The sequence below is a fragment of the Lontra canadensis genome, unplaced genomic scaffold (genome assembly GCF_010015895.1).
Source record: "Lontra canadensis isolate GAN:19392208 unplaced genomic scaffold, GSC_riverotter_1.0 scaffold61, whole genome shotgun sequence".
NCBI classification, from domain to species: domain Eukaryota; kingdom Metazoa; phylum Chordata; class Mammalia; order Carnivora; family Mustelidae; genus Lontra; species Lontra canadensis.
This window is the reverse complement of record NW_022631055.1, coordinates 9365378-9380294: the sequence shown is the minus strand read 5'-3', so window position 1 is coordinate 9380294 and position 14917 is coordinate 9365378. Positions and strand designations below refer to the sequence as shown.

The 14917-nt window shown below is 39.3% G+C and overlaps 1 protein-coding gene across 2 annotated transcripts in view; it reads left to right on the top strand.

The window, feature by feature from the left end:
- The window catches only part of VWA3B (von Willebrand factor A domain containing 3B), a 209078-nt gene that overhangs the window by 161515 nt on the left and 32646 nt on the right, over positions 1 to 14917 (top strand). For both annotated transcript variants that reach the window (XM_032877890.1, XM_032877889.1), the window contains exon 19: positions 10307 to 10511. In XM_032877890.1, the coding sequence (XP_032733781.1) occupies positions 10307 to 10511 (205 nt within the window). The remainder of the gene's footprint in view (positions 1 to 10306; positions 10512 to 14917) is intronic.

The window sequence follows — 14917 nt, the reverse complement described above, 5'->3', positions numbered from 1 at the left end:
AGCTTTTGATCTTGATAAAATCCCAATAGCTCATTTTTGCCCTTGCTTCCCTTGCCTTTGGCGATGTTCCTAGGAAGATGTTGCTGCGGCTGAGGTCAAAGAGGTTGCTGCCTGTGTTCTCCTCAAGGATGTTGATGGATTCCTTTCTCACATTGAGGTCCTTCATCCATTTTGAGTCTATTTTCGTGTGTGGTGTAAGGAAATGATCCAATTTCATTTTTCTGCATGTGGCTATCCAATTTTCCCAACACCATTTATTGAAGAGGCTATCTTTTTTCCATTGGACATTCTTTCCTGCTTTGTCGAAGATTAGTTGACCATAGAGTTGAGGGTCTATTTCTGGGCTCTCTATTCTGTTCCACTGATCTATGTGTCTGTTTTTGTGCCAGTACCATGCTGTCTTGATGATGACAGCTTTGTAATAGAGCTTGAAGTCTGGAATTGTGATGCCACCAACTTTGGCTTTCTTTTTCAATATTCCTTTGGCTATTCGCGGTCTTTTCTGGTTCCATATAAATTTTAGGATTTTTTGTTCCATTTCTTTGAAAAAAATGGATGGTACTTTGATAGGAATTGCATTAAATGTGTAGATTGCTTTAGGTAGCATAGACATTTTCACAATATTTATTCTTCCAATCCAGGAGCATGGAACATTTTTCCATTTCTTTGTGTCTTCCTCAATTTCTTTCATGAGTACTTTATAGTTTTCTGTGTATAGATTCTTAGTCTCTTTGGTTAGGTTTATTCCCAGGTATCTTATAGTTTTAGGTGCAATTGTAAATGGGATGGACTCCTTAATTTCTCTTTCTTCTGTCTTGTTGGTGGTGTAGAGAAATACAACTGATTTCTGTGCATTGATTTTATATCCTGACACTTTACTGAATTCCTGTACCAGTTCTAGCAGTTTTGGAGTGGACTCTTTTGGGTTTTCCCATATAGTATCATATCATCTGCGAAGAGTGATAGTTTGACTTCTTCTTTGCTGATTTGGATGCCTTTAATTTCTTTTTGTTGTCTGATTGCTGAGGCTAGGACTTCTAGTACTATGTTGAAGAGCAGTGGTGATAACGGACATCCCTGCCGTGTTCCTGAGCTTAGCGGAAAAGCTTTCAGTTTTTCTCCATTGAGAATGATATTTGCGATGGATTTTTCATAGAGGGCTTTGATAATATTGAGGTATGTGCCCTCTATCCCTACACTTTGAAGAGTTTTGATCAGGAAGGGATGCTGTACTTTGTCAAATGCTTTTTCAGCATCTATTGAGAGTATCATATGGTTCCTGTTCTTTCTTTTATTAATGTGTTGTATCACATTGATTGATTTGCGGATGTTGAACCAACCTTGCAGCCCTGGAATAAATCCCACTTGGTCGTGGTGAATAATCCTTTTAATGTACTGTTGAATCCTATTGGCTAGTATTTTGGTGAGAATTTTTGCATCTGTGTTCATCAAGGATATTGGTCTGTAGTTCTCTTTTTTGATGGGATCCTTGTCTGGTTTGGGGATCAAGGTGATGCTGGCCTCATAAAATGAGTTTGGAAGTTTTCCTTCCATTTCTACTTTTTGGAACAGTTTCAGGAGAATAGGAATTAGTTCTTCTTTAAATGTTTGGTAGAATTCCCCCGGGAAGCCGTCTGGCCCTGGGCTTTTGTTTGTTTGGAGATTTTTGATGACTGTTTCAATCTCCTTACTGGTTATGGGTCTGTTCAGGCTTTCTATTTCTTCCTGGTTCAGTTGTGGTAGGTTATATGTCTCTAGGAATGCATCCATTTCTTCCAGATTGTCAAATTTGTTGGCATAGAGTTGCTCATAATATGTTCTTATAATTGTCTGTATTTCTTTGGTGTTAGTTGGGATCTCTCCTCTTTCATTCATGATTTTATTGATTTGGGTCCTTTCTCTTTTCTTTTTGATAAGTCTGGCCAGGGGTTTATCAATCTTATTAATTCTTTCAAAGAACCAGCTCCTAGTTTCGTTGATTTGTTCTATTGTTTTTTTGGTTTCTATTTCATTGATTTCTGCTCTGATCTTTATGATTTCTCTTCTCCTGCTGGGTTTAGGGTTTCTTTCTTGTTCTTTCTCCAGCTCCTTTAGGTGTAGGGTTAGGTTGTGTACCTGAGACCTTTCTTGTTTCTTGAGAAAGGCTTGTACCGCTATATATTTTCCTCTCAGGACTGCCTTTGCTGTGTCCCACAGATTTTGAACTGTTGTATTTTCATTATCATTTGTTTCCATGAATTTTTTCAATTCTTCTTTAATTTCCTGGTTGACCCATTTATTCTTTCGAAGGATGCTATTTAGTCGCCATATATTTGGGTTCTTTCCAACTTTCCTCTTGCGATTGAGTTCTAGCTTCAGAGCATTGTGGTCTGAAAATATGCAGGGAATGATCCCAATTTTTTGATAACAGTTAAGACCTGATTTAGGACCAAGGATGTGATCTATTCTGGAGAATGTTCCATGTGCACTAGAGAAGAATGTGTATTCTGTTGCTTTGGGATGAAATGTTCTGAATATATCTGTGATGTCCATCTGGTCCAGTGTGTCATTTAAGGCCTTTATTTCCTTGTTGATCTTTTGCTTCGATGATCTGTCCAGTTCAGTGAGGGGAGTGTTAAAGTCCCCTACTATTATTGTATGATTGTCGATGTGTTTCTTTGATTTTGTTATTAATTGGTTTATATAGTTGGCTGCTCCCACGTTAGGGGCATAGATATTTACAATTGTTAGATCTTCTTGTTGGACAGATCCTTTGAGTATGATATAGTGTACTTCTTCATCTCTTATTATAGTCTTTGGCTTAAAATCTAATTGATCTGATATAAGGATTGCCACTCCTGCTTTCTTCTGATATCCATTAGCATGGTAAATTCTTTTCCACCCCCTCACTTTAAATCTGGAGGTGTCTTCGGGTTTAAAATGAGTTTCGTGTAGGCAGCATATAGATGGTTTTTGTTTTTTTATCCATTCTGATACCCTGTGTCTTTTGATTGGGGCATTTAGCCCATTAACATTCAGGGTAACTATTGAAAGATATGAATTTAGTGCCATTGTATTGCCTGTAAGGTGACTGTTATTGTATATTGTTTCTGTTCCTTTCTGATCTACTACTTTTAGGCTCTCTCTTTGCTTAGAGGACCCCTTTCAATATTTCCTGTAGAGCTGGCTTGGTGTTTGCAAATTCTTTCAGTTTTTGTTTGTCCTGGAAGCTTTTAATCTCTCCTTCTATTTTCAATGATAGCCTAGCTGGATATAGTATTCTTGGCTGCATGTTTTTCTCGTTTAGTACTCTGAATATATCATGCCAGCTCTTTCTGGCCTGCCAGGTCTCTGTGGATAAGTCTGCTGCCAATCTAATATTTTTACCATTGTATGTTACAGAATTCTTCTCCCTGGCTGCTTTCAGGATTTTCTCTTTGTCACTAAGACTTGTAAATTTTACTATTAGGTGACAGGGTGTGGACCTATTCTTATTGATTTTGAGGGGGGTTCTCTGAACCTCCTGGATTTTGATGCTTGTTCCCTTTGCCATATTGGGGAAATTCTCTCCAATAATTCTCTCCAATATACCTTCTGCTCCCCTCTCTCTTTCTTCTTCTTCTGGAATCCCAATTATTCTAATGTTGTTTCGTCTTATGGTGTCACTTATCTCTCGAATTCTGCCCTCGTGGTCCAGTAGTTGTTTGTCCCTCTTTTGTTCAGCTTCTTTATTCTGTCATTTGGTCTTCTATATCGCTAATTCTTTCTTCTGCCTCATTTATCTTAGCAGTGAGAGCCTCCATTTTTGATTGCACCTCATTAATAGCTTTTTTTATTTCAACTTGATTAGATTTTAGTTCTTTTATTTCTCCAGAAGGGCTTTTATATCTCCCGAGAGGGTTTCTCTAATATCTTCCATGCGTTTTTCGAGCCCAGCTAGAACCTTGAGAATCGTCATTCTGAACTCTAAATCTGACATATTACCAATGTCTGTATTGATTAGGTCCTTAGCCTTTGGTACTGCCTCTTGTTCTTTTTTTTGTGGTGAATTTTTCCGCCTTGTCATTTTGTCCAGATAAGAGTATATGAAGGAGTAAGTAAAATACTAAAAGGGTGGCAACAACCCCAGGAAAATATGCTTTAGCCAAATCAGAAGAGATCCCAAATAGTGAGGGGGCGGGGGGGAAGAGGATAAAAAGAGGTTCAGAAAGAAGAAAAAAAAAAAAGAAAAGAAAAAAAAAAAGAAACAAATAAAAAAAGAAAACCAATAATGAAAAAAATATAAAAAAGGAAAAAATGTATATATATTAGATAAACTAGTTAAAAAACGTTAAAAAAGAAAAGGGTAAAAGTTTAAAAAAATTTGGCAGAAGAAGAGAAAAAAATTGAAAAAGAAAAAAAAAATTAAATTAACTGCCAGGCTAAAGAATCATGGGGAGAAAGCCATGAGTTCCGTGCTTTGCTTTCTCCTCCTCTGGAATTCCGCTGCTCTCCTTGGTATTGAAACTGCACTACTGGTAAGTGAACTTGGTCCTGGCTGAGTTTCTTGTTGATCTTCTGGGGGAGGGGCCTGTTGTAGTGATTCTCAAGTGTCTTTGCCCCAGGCGGAGTTGCACCGCCCTTACCAGGGGCCGGGCTGAGTAATCCGCTCGGGTTTGCTTTCGGGAGCTTTTGTTCCCTGAGCGCTTTCCGTAGAGTCCGGAGGACGGGAATGAAGGTGGCGGCCTCCCAGTCTCCGGCCCGGAGGAGCCGAGAGCTCGGGGTCCCACTCCTCAGTGCGCCCTCAGGGAACAGCGTCCAATTACTCCCGTCTGCCTGGCCTCCGGCTGCGCTCCGAGCTCACCGAGCCTGCGACCGGTTCAAGGTAAGCCCGAGCTGTGAGCTCACTCCTCGGCTCCGTCTCTGTAGCCGGCTTCCCTGTTCTAATACCTGCGAGCTCTGCGACACTCAGATACCCCGATCCTTCTGTGACCCTGCGGGACCTGAGGCCACACTGGCCCCGCGTGGGCTTCACCCCAGTTAAGCCTCTGGAGCGATGTCCCTCAGCGGAACAGACTTTTAAAAGTCCTGATTTTGTGCTCCGTTGCTCTGCCGCTTGCCGGGAGCCGGCCCCTCCCCCCGCGGTCTATCTTCCCGTCGCTTTGGATTCACTTCTCCGCCAGTCCTACCTTTCAGAAAGTGGTTGATTTTCTGTTTCTAGAATTGCTGTTCTTCTTCTCTTCGATCTCCCGTTGGATTTGTAGGTGTTTGCAATCTTTAGATAAGCTATCTAGCTGATCTCCCGCAACCTGAAGTAGTCTCAGCTGCTACTTCTCCGCCATCTTGACTCCTCCCCCTATATATTCTGGATTTTAACCACTTAGCAGATAGATGATTTTCAGGAACATTCTTTCACTCAAAAGGTTGCCTTTACACTCTCTTGATAGTGTCCTTTGATGCAGAGATTTTAAGTTTGAGGTAGTCCCATTTGTCTATGTTTGCATCTTTATCTGTGCTTCTGGTGTCACATCCAAGAAAAAGGTTGCCAAATCCAATGTCATGAAGCTCTCCCCCTATATTTTCTTCTAGGAATTTTATAGTTTTTGGTCATCTGTTTAGGTCTTTAATCCATTTTGTTTTGAGTTAATTTTTATATATAGTATAAGTTAAGGGTCCAACTTCATTCTTTTACCTGTGGATATCCAGTTTTATTTATTAGTTCTAACGGTATTTTTATGGAATCTTTAGGGTTTTCTACATATAAAATCATGCTATCTGTGAACAGATATAATTTTACTTCTATCCAGTTTGGATGTATTTATTTCTTTTTCTTGATAATTTCTCTGGGTAGGCCTTTTTGTACTTTGCTGAATAAAAACAGTGAGAGTGGACATCCTTGCCTTCTTCCTGATCCAAGAAGAAAATCTTCCACTTTCTCACTGTTGAGGATGGTGTCAGCTATAGACTTTTTATATAAGGCCTTTCTTATGTTGAGGTAGTTTACTTCTATTTCTGATTTGTTTTAGAGTCTTTTTTTTCCCCCATGAAATGGTGTTGTATTTTGTGAAATGATTTCTCTGCATTACTTGCGATGACCAAGAGGGATTTTTTTCCCCCTTCATTTCGTTAATGTGATGTAGCACAGTGATTTTTATATGTTGAACCATACTTGAATTCCAAAGATAAATCTCACTTTTAATGGTGTGTAATCTTTTTAACGTACTATTAAATTTGGTTTGCTAGTATGTTGTTGAGGGTTTTTGCACAATGTTCATAAGGGAAAATTGTCTGTAGTTTTCTTTTCTTATAGTATTTTTGTCTGGCTTTGGTATGGGGACATGCTGGCCTCATAGAACGAGCCTGGAAAGGTACCCTCCTCTGCAGTTTTTGGAAGTATTTGAGGAGGATTGGTGTTAATTCTTTAAATGCTTGGTAGAATTCTTCCCTGAAGCCATTTGTTCCTGGGATTTTATTTGTTGGAAAGTACTTGATTACTGATTCTGTCTCCTTTCTAGCTATAGGTCTGTTAAGATTTTTTCATTTCTTCATGATTCAGTCTGAGCTGGTTGTATGTTTCTAGGAATGTATCCATTCCTTCTAGGTTATCCAATCTGTTGGTGTATAACTGATCATAATAATCTCTCATAATTGCTTTTATTTCTGTGAAATTAGTTATAACGTCCCCCTTTTCCTTTATGATTCTAGTTATGTGAGTCTTCTCTCTTTTTCAGTTAATGTAGCTGAGCATTTATCAGTTTTGTTGTTCTTTCCAAAAGTCAAGTCTTAGTTTCACTGATTTTTTTCCTATTGTTTTTCTGTACTGTATTTTACTTATTTCTGCTCTTATCTTTATTTCCTTTCCTTTCTACTAACTTTGGATTTAGTTCTTCTTTCCAGTTCCTTCAGGTATACAGTTAGGTTATTGATTTGTGATCATTCTTTTTTGATGTAAGCATTTTTAACACATTTTTCTCTTAGTACTGCTTTTACAGTATATCATACATTTTGTTATTTTGTGCTTTCATTTTCATGTATCCCATGATATTTTCTAATCTCCCTTATTATTTCTTCGTTGACCTGTTGGCTGCTTAAGAGTATGGTGTTTAATTTCCACATGTTTCTGGATCTTCTAGTTTTCCATTGGCTATTGATTTCTAATTTTGTCCTGTTGTGATTAGAGAAGATTTTTTTTTAATGATTTTTTTGAAAACTTTAACACTTGTTTTATGGCCTAACATGTGATCTGTCCCAGGGAATGTTTTATGTGTATATATAAGAAATATGTATCCTGCTGTTGGCTGATGGTGTGTTCTATATACATCTGTTAGGTCCAGTTACCCTATGGTATTTTTCTAGTACTCTTTCCTTATTGACCAGCTATCTGGTTGTTCTATCAATAGTTGAAAATGGGAATAGAAGTCTCCTACTATTATTTTTTCACTCTTCATTTCTGTCAATGTTTGTGTCATATATTTCGTAGCTCTGACATTGGGTGTGTATATATTTATAATTGTCATATCTTCCTTGTGGATTGACCCGTTTATCATTATGTGATGTCCTTCTTTGTCTCTTGGAACAATTTATGACTTAAAGTGTAATGATTTGCTGATTTTTTTCTTCTGCTTGAGCAAGTCTGCTTTTTTTTTTCAGTGTTCCAAGTTATTGTTTATGCACCACAACCAGTGCTCCATGCAATACATACCCTCCTAATACCTACAACCAGGCTCACTGTCCCCACACCCCCTCCAATTCCAAAACCCTCAGTTTGTTTCTCAGAGTCCATAGTCTCTCATGCTTTGTCTCCTCCTCCGATTTACCCCAACTCACTTTCCCTTTCCATTTCCTAATGTCCTCCAAGTTATTCTTTATGCTCCACAAATAAGTGAAACCATATGATAATTGACTTTCTCTGCTTATTTCACTCACCATAATCTCCTCCAGTCCTGTTCATGTTGGTACAAAAGTTGGGTATTCATCCTTTCTGATGGAGGCATAATATTCCATTGTATATATGGACCATATCTTCTTTATCCGTTTATCTGTGGATGAATGTGGAACCAAGGGCATCTTGGTTCTTTCCACAGTTGTGGCAAGTCTGCTTTTAAACTTCTCTAGTAAATTTTTCATTTCATAGTTATTATATTATTTTTTTAAAGATTTTACTTATTTATTTGACAGCAATCACAAGTAGGCAGAGAGGCAGGCAGGGTGGGTGGGGAAGCAGGCTCCCTGCTGAGCAGAGAGCCCGATGTGGGGCTCAATCCCAGGACCCTGAGATCATGACCCGAGCCAAAGGAAGAGGCTTAACCTGAGCTACCAGGCACCCCCATAGTTATTATGTTCTTTTTTAAAAAATTATTTATTTATTTTTTAAATTTCTTTTCAGTGTTCTAGAATTCATTGTTTATGCACCACACCCAGTGCTCCATGCAATACGTGTCCTCCATAACACCCATCACCATAGTTACTATATTCTTATCCAGAATTTGTTTGGTTCTTTTTCATAGTTCCTGTATTTTTATTGATACTCTGTTTTGTTCAGGTGACATTTTCCTGATTTTATGTAGTGATATGTGTTCTCTCTGAGCTGACTGAACATCCTTAGGACAGTTATTTTGAGTTCTTTGTCAGGTCGGTCAGAGATTTCCCATTTCTTTAGGAAAGATTTCTGGAGAGTTATTTTGTTCCTTTGATTGGGCACCTTTCCTTGTTTTTTTTGTTGTTGTTTTTTGTTGTTGTTGTTTTTGTTGTTTTTTGTATGCCTTAGAATCTTTAATGGAGATTTGTGTGAAAAAAAAAAAAAAACCAGTTATGTCGTCTGGGCTAGAGATTCTGAGGATCTTTCCAAGATTTTCTGGGGTGCTTTCTCCAGGTTTGTGTGTGTAATTTCTCAGTTAAAAGAGGTTTGCCCCACTTCCTTCTCAGGAGCCCATAATCTCTTGCTCCCCCTGGTATCTGGCTTTGGTATTGCAGCTTCTCTGGTGCTATAACAAGCCATGGAACTCTTTTTATTAGCTATCCCTAACGTGGTATCCAGAGTATATCACCATTCCCATCAGTGCTCTGAGCCACATGAGATGGAAACCAGTCTCTTGGGAAGCCTCCCAAAAAGCCAGAATGTTGGATGCATGTTCCTCTTTTCTTTCCCTTCCAAGGGGGAAGCCACAACTTGGGAATTTTCTCCTAAATTGCACTGCACTATGCCAAGGAAACAGGGGGAGTGGTCTAAGCAAGATGCAACAGCCTTTTCTATTCACTTTAATCCACTCTTCTTCTTGGCTTTGTGTTCATCTGGAGTGCTTTGACCTCCTAATAGGTTTCAGGAATTCTCAGAAAGGAAATTTTGTCCGTATGTTGATGAGTTATTATCCCCTAGGGAGGAACTTGAGCCTGGGGTTTCTTAGTCTATCATCCTGCTGACCTCAATCCAATTTAGATTTTTTAGTATGAATATTTGCTGTTATCTGACAGGTTTGCCTGTGGATTGAGTCCTGTGGTTGTGTTGGGTTTGCACTGTACTCTTCTAACACCCTAAATCTAAGGGAAGTGACCCTTTCAGCAGTGAGAGAATAATTATGAAATGCCCTCTTCTCTCTGTCTCTCTCTCTCTCTCCCTCTCTCTTTCTTTCTTCCTCCTATCCTCCTACCTTTCTCCCTCTTCTTCCCTTGCTTTCTCTCCCCCACCAGGAGTGTCTGATACAGCAGTAGCTGGACTGGAAGTAGTATCCAGGACCTGGGCCACACAACACTGGCTTCCCCTGGAGTCTCACAGCCTGGGTTCATCAGCCCCTAAAGTTTGCTTTCTGTTCTTTGTGTACAAAAACAAGGAAGCCAGAAAGTTTAGGCCTATTTCGCTTATAAAGGAGGAGAGGCGATTGAGCTGGTAGAAGAATTACTGCACTGAAGCAAATATTTGGCTTTTTTTTTTTTGCTTCCCTTCCCTTTGGTTTGCTCTGTTTCCCAAAGTTACTGCTGGACATAGTATGTGAAATCTCTTTGAAGCTCATTTTTGTTCCTGCCAAATGTTAGGCCTAGGAGAAATGAATGGGTTCCAAATATGCCCAAAAAATTGAAGAAAAAAAAAAGCTATGTATATTGAACTTCTTCAAAATCAGATAATCAAATCAGGTAATAGGAAAGAATGTCTACCATAATTCACAGAGATGGTTATTTTTCACTCATGTAAGCTACCACAGTCCTGATGAACCAGAACCTGTGTTTCTGTCAGCCTAATACCTGACATCTGTCTCAGAGATGGCTCTCAGGGCTGGTTTTACTGAAAAATCATCTTCCCATCTTTTTTCTATTGATCACTTTCATTTTTTGTCCTCCTTTTTTATCTTTTTAGGTTAGATGCATATAAGCCCATGCGATACTTGGAAAACAAGACAGCTTTAAATAGGGCATTGGAACGGTTGAATTGGCCCATTTCTTTGAAGGAACTGTCGGTGCTGGAGAATGAAATCCTAGCTGGGAAAATGTATATTCAGCAGGCCATGGAACTCCAGGAGGCTGCCAAGAAGGAGAATCATGTGAGCAAGTCACAAGGAGAGGTGGGTGCCATGGAGGTGTCTACATGTCCTCCCTCCTTCCTGTCCCATGTCATTGCCATCCCTGCGCAGGCCTTCCTTCTTCCTCTCCCAGTCCCCTCCACGTGGATTTCTAAGAGTTAGAGCCAACCCAGTAAAAGTGTCAGGATGTCTTTTCGACAGAGAAGAAATGCCATTTGGTTTTACTATGGCCTTCTTTTTTAAATAATATACTTTTTTTTTTAAACATTTTTTATTTATTTATTTGACAGACAGAGATCACAAGTAGGCAGAGAGGCAGGCAGAGAGAGAGGAAGGGAAGCAGGCTCCCCGCTGAGCAGAGAGCCGGATGCGGGGCTTGATCCCAGGACCCTGAGATCATGACCTGAGCCGAAGGCAGAGGCTTTAACTCACTGAGCCACCCAGGTACCCCTAAATAATATACTTTTAATTAAAAAACAAAACTAAACAGAAGTATAATGTAGTGTTCAAAGGCCTCGGCTTTGATATGAGCCAAACCCCAATCCCTATGTTATCCTGGCCACTTATTCCATCTCTCTAAATCTAAGGGTTTTTTTAATTTGTAAAATAGGAATATTACTAATATCTGCCTCATAGTGTTATTATGAGAGTAAAATGACTTTTTACAGTGCTTCATATCGAAATGCCTCCCCATAAATGTTAGAAATTATTAACCAAACATACTTTTCAAAAAGAATCTTATAATCCGACTGCCTTATTATTACCCCTTTGGATTACTTACTTTTAAAAGCTTTCTTTCCTCCTTGAGTAAATTCTTACATAGAAGCAAAATCTCCATAACCATTTCATAATCTGCTCTTTTTCTTTAATTACAGTATAGATGATACATGATGTTACATAAGCTTCAACTGTACCAACACAGTGCTTGGACAACCTAATACATTCCCTGTGCCCACCACAGTGTAGCTAGCATCTGTCACCACAGACACTATTACAGTGCCATTACAGTAGTGTACTCTAGTGTACCGTGTATTCTCTGTGCTGTCCGTTTCATCTCTGGACTCATTCAGTCCCTAACTGGAAACCTGTACCTCTGCTCCCCTTCACCCATTCTTCCTATCCCCCACCCCCACCTCCTTGGCAACCACCAGTTTGTTTTCTGTATTTATGGGTCTGTTGCCACTTCTTTTTGTTTGTCTGTTCATTTGTTTTTTGATATTTCACATACAAGTGAAATCATACGGTATTTGTCTTTCTCTGACTCATTTCAGTTAGCATAGTACCCTCTTGGTCCATCCAGGTTGTCACAGATGGCAAAATCTCATTTGTTTTTGTGGCCAAGTAATATTCCTCTGTGTGTGTGTGTGTGTGTGTGTGTGTGTGTGTGTGTACCACATCTTCTTTATCCATTCATCTATCAGTGGACATTTGGGTTGCTTCTGTATCTTGGCTATTATAAGTAATACTGTAATAAACCTAGAGTTGTGTGTATCTTTTTGAATGGTGTTCTTGTTTTCTTTGGGCAAAGGTCATATGATGATTCTATTTTCAATTTTTTGAGGCATCTCCATACTGCTTTCCACAGTAGCTGCATCAATTTACATTCCCACTAACAGTTCACAAGAGATCTTTTTTGTCCATACTCTTGCCAACACTTGTTATTTTGTGTCTTTTTGATTCTAGTGAGATATCTCTTTGTGGTTTTGGTTTATGTTTCCCTGATTAGTTGATATTGAGCATCTTTTGTGTGTCTGTTGGCCATCTGTGTGTCTTCTTTAGAAAAATGTCATACTCTTTTTTACTTGGTATTATCTCATATACATTCTCTGTTTTTTCTGAATCTTCAGATTAATTTTTTGGTGGTTATATAATACTTCATGGTGTGTACTATATCCTGATTTATTTAATTCTTCACCAAATGTTAGACATTCGGGATATTTTTTTGAGTTTTCTTCTCTTTCACGTGTATTGATGACTTCTGTGGTGCATTTGGTTTATTTTGTTAGGACAGATTCTTAGTAGTGGAACCCTTGGTTCAAAGGGCATGAATATTTTGGGACTCTAAATGCTTATTGCCAGTGTAACACCCCCTTTCTGACTGTGTGTGAGTGTGTGTAGACCTGGAATAACTCATTTGAAATACTACTGAATTGTGTGTAATTTGGGTATATTCAATATACACTAAAAAATATAGCCAAAAAATGGACCTTTGAGATTCATCTTTTTTGGTTTCAGTCTTTGCTAAGTGATATTGGCTTTGCCGGTTTTTAAACTCTGTATTTGCTGCTCTGGATTCTTTGGTTCTGTTTTCTTGCTTTGTTTTGTTTTCCTTTAATTTTATTTTTTCCGACAAATCACACTTTTCCCCTCCATTGTAGAAAGCTATGTCTTTTGTGCAGAATGCAAAAATTTTATCACAAAATTTTATCACAAAACATCTTATGGCTATAACAAAGTGACTTCCCCAAAGAATTGTTTTGTATTCCCTTGGGAGACACCATCTCATGCCTCCAAATACATGGCTGTCCGTGGGCGCCCAAGAATCAAGACAAATGAATTAACTCTCTGTCCATGAAAATCTGCTCTTCTTTTCATCAAACCTCTTCTTTTCTGTTCTTTCTTTTCTTTTTTTTTTTTTTTTTTAAGATTTTACTTATTTATTTGACAGAGGGAGACAGAGACAACACACCCAAGGAGAGTGGGAGAGGGAGAAGCAGGCTTTCCGCTGAGCGGTGACTGCAATGCAGGGCTCCTATCCCAGAACCCTGGGATCATGACCTGAGCCAAAGGCAGACATTAACGACTGAGCCACCCAGGCATCTCTCTGTTCTTTCATTTTTTCACTGACATATTTGAGTTCCTGTGAGGTGCCAAGCACTATTCATTTTTTCACTGACATATATGAGTTCCTATGAGGTGCCAAGCACTATTCTAGGCACTGAAAGTACCTAAACATACAGACACACCCCACCCTCATTCTAGGCAGGGAGAAAGACCAGTACAAGCCCCAAATGATGGACTTGCCCATGCTAAACCATAGAGACAGTGCCTAACAACAGATTCTGCTAGCATTATTTTTTTCTACACTTCATATTAAATTTAAAAATGGGAAGTGGTTGCTGATGTGGTAAAGAGAAGCCTCCAGTGATTCAGAATAAATATAGTGTGTTCTACTTGGTTTTGTCTGGAATCCTGGGAGTCAAAAGTTCATTGCTCATGAGCTATGAATTAATTGTTCTATTTTTTAATTCTCTTACCCACAAAGTGGGAATAAAGGTACTTTCCATCATTTCTTTATCCAAAAATATTTGTTCATTTCCTGTCACAGGTCAGATCCTGTGCTTGGCACAGGTGACCTCAGGCAGTGAAGGGTCTGTCTCATTCTTTTCTCTCTACTTGGGGTCTCCCAAGGTGATACTATCCATTGGACACAAAATGGGCTTCGTTAACTACACTGAAGACATGGGCCCAGTCCAGTGAAGATGTGCCGGGACAGAATGTAACCTCCATGAAAGCTAAGACCTTGTTTGGCCTGATTTGTAGCTGTATCTGTAATCCTGAGAATGGTAACTGGCACACAGTGGACACTAGACAAATATTTATTGAATGAATAAAACCCAATTCTTTCTAGTAGAGAATTATGAATGTGACAACAGAGGCACACCCACAGACCAACTGGGAGATGGGGGAAAAGTGAACTGGGGAGTTAGAGGAGGCTTCACGGGGGGTTAGTTAAGTTTGGTCTGGAATGATGTGTAGGATTTGAGGGTTGAGGTGTGAGAAATGTTCTGAGTTAAAGAAACAGTGGCCTATGCAGAGGCAGGGAGGTGGGATGGATATGACATTTTCACCAGGGTTATGGCAGGAGACAAGACAGGAAAGGAAGATGGCACCAGAATTCAAGGGATTGGAATTCTCTTGTTGCTTAGATCAGGGACTTGTGCCTGTTGGAAATAGAAACCCAGGGAAGGGTTTTTAGCAAGGGGAAGACAGTAACAGATTTATATTTTGGCAGCATAATGAGGCCCAATGTAGAAAGGAAAGACCCAAACGGGGTGCAATACTGTGTTGAATGGTTTTGAGTCCTTGAGCCAAACCAGAACAGTGAGAAGGAAACCGAGAAGAGATAAATGAGCTAGTAGAAAGTGAATGTGTGGGCTGAGCCAGAAGGCAAAGCTAAGGATACCCAAAATCTTTCTGTCCTGGACACAGGGGAAACAGGCACTGTTAACCCTTCTGTATTATCTCTGCTCCTCAGGGACACAGGTGTTCCCTGGCCAGCCCATCTAAACACCCTGTCATTCTCTAACCCCTGAACACAGTTTTGTTTTCTTCACAGCATATTCCACTTGACATTGTGTATGTGTTTGTTTATGATCTGTCTTCCCTACTAGAATGAGGGTGGGACTTGATCCCTTATATTCTAGGTACTCCCAGTTTCTAGAATA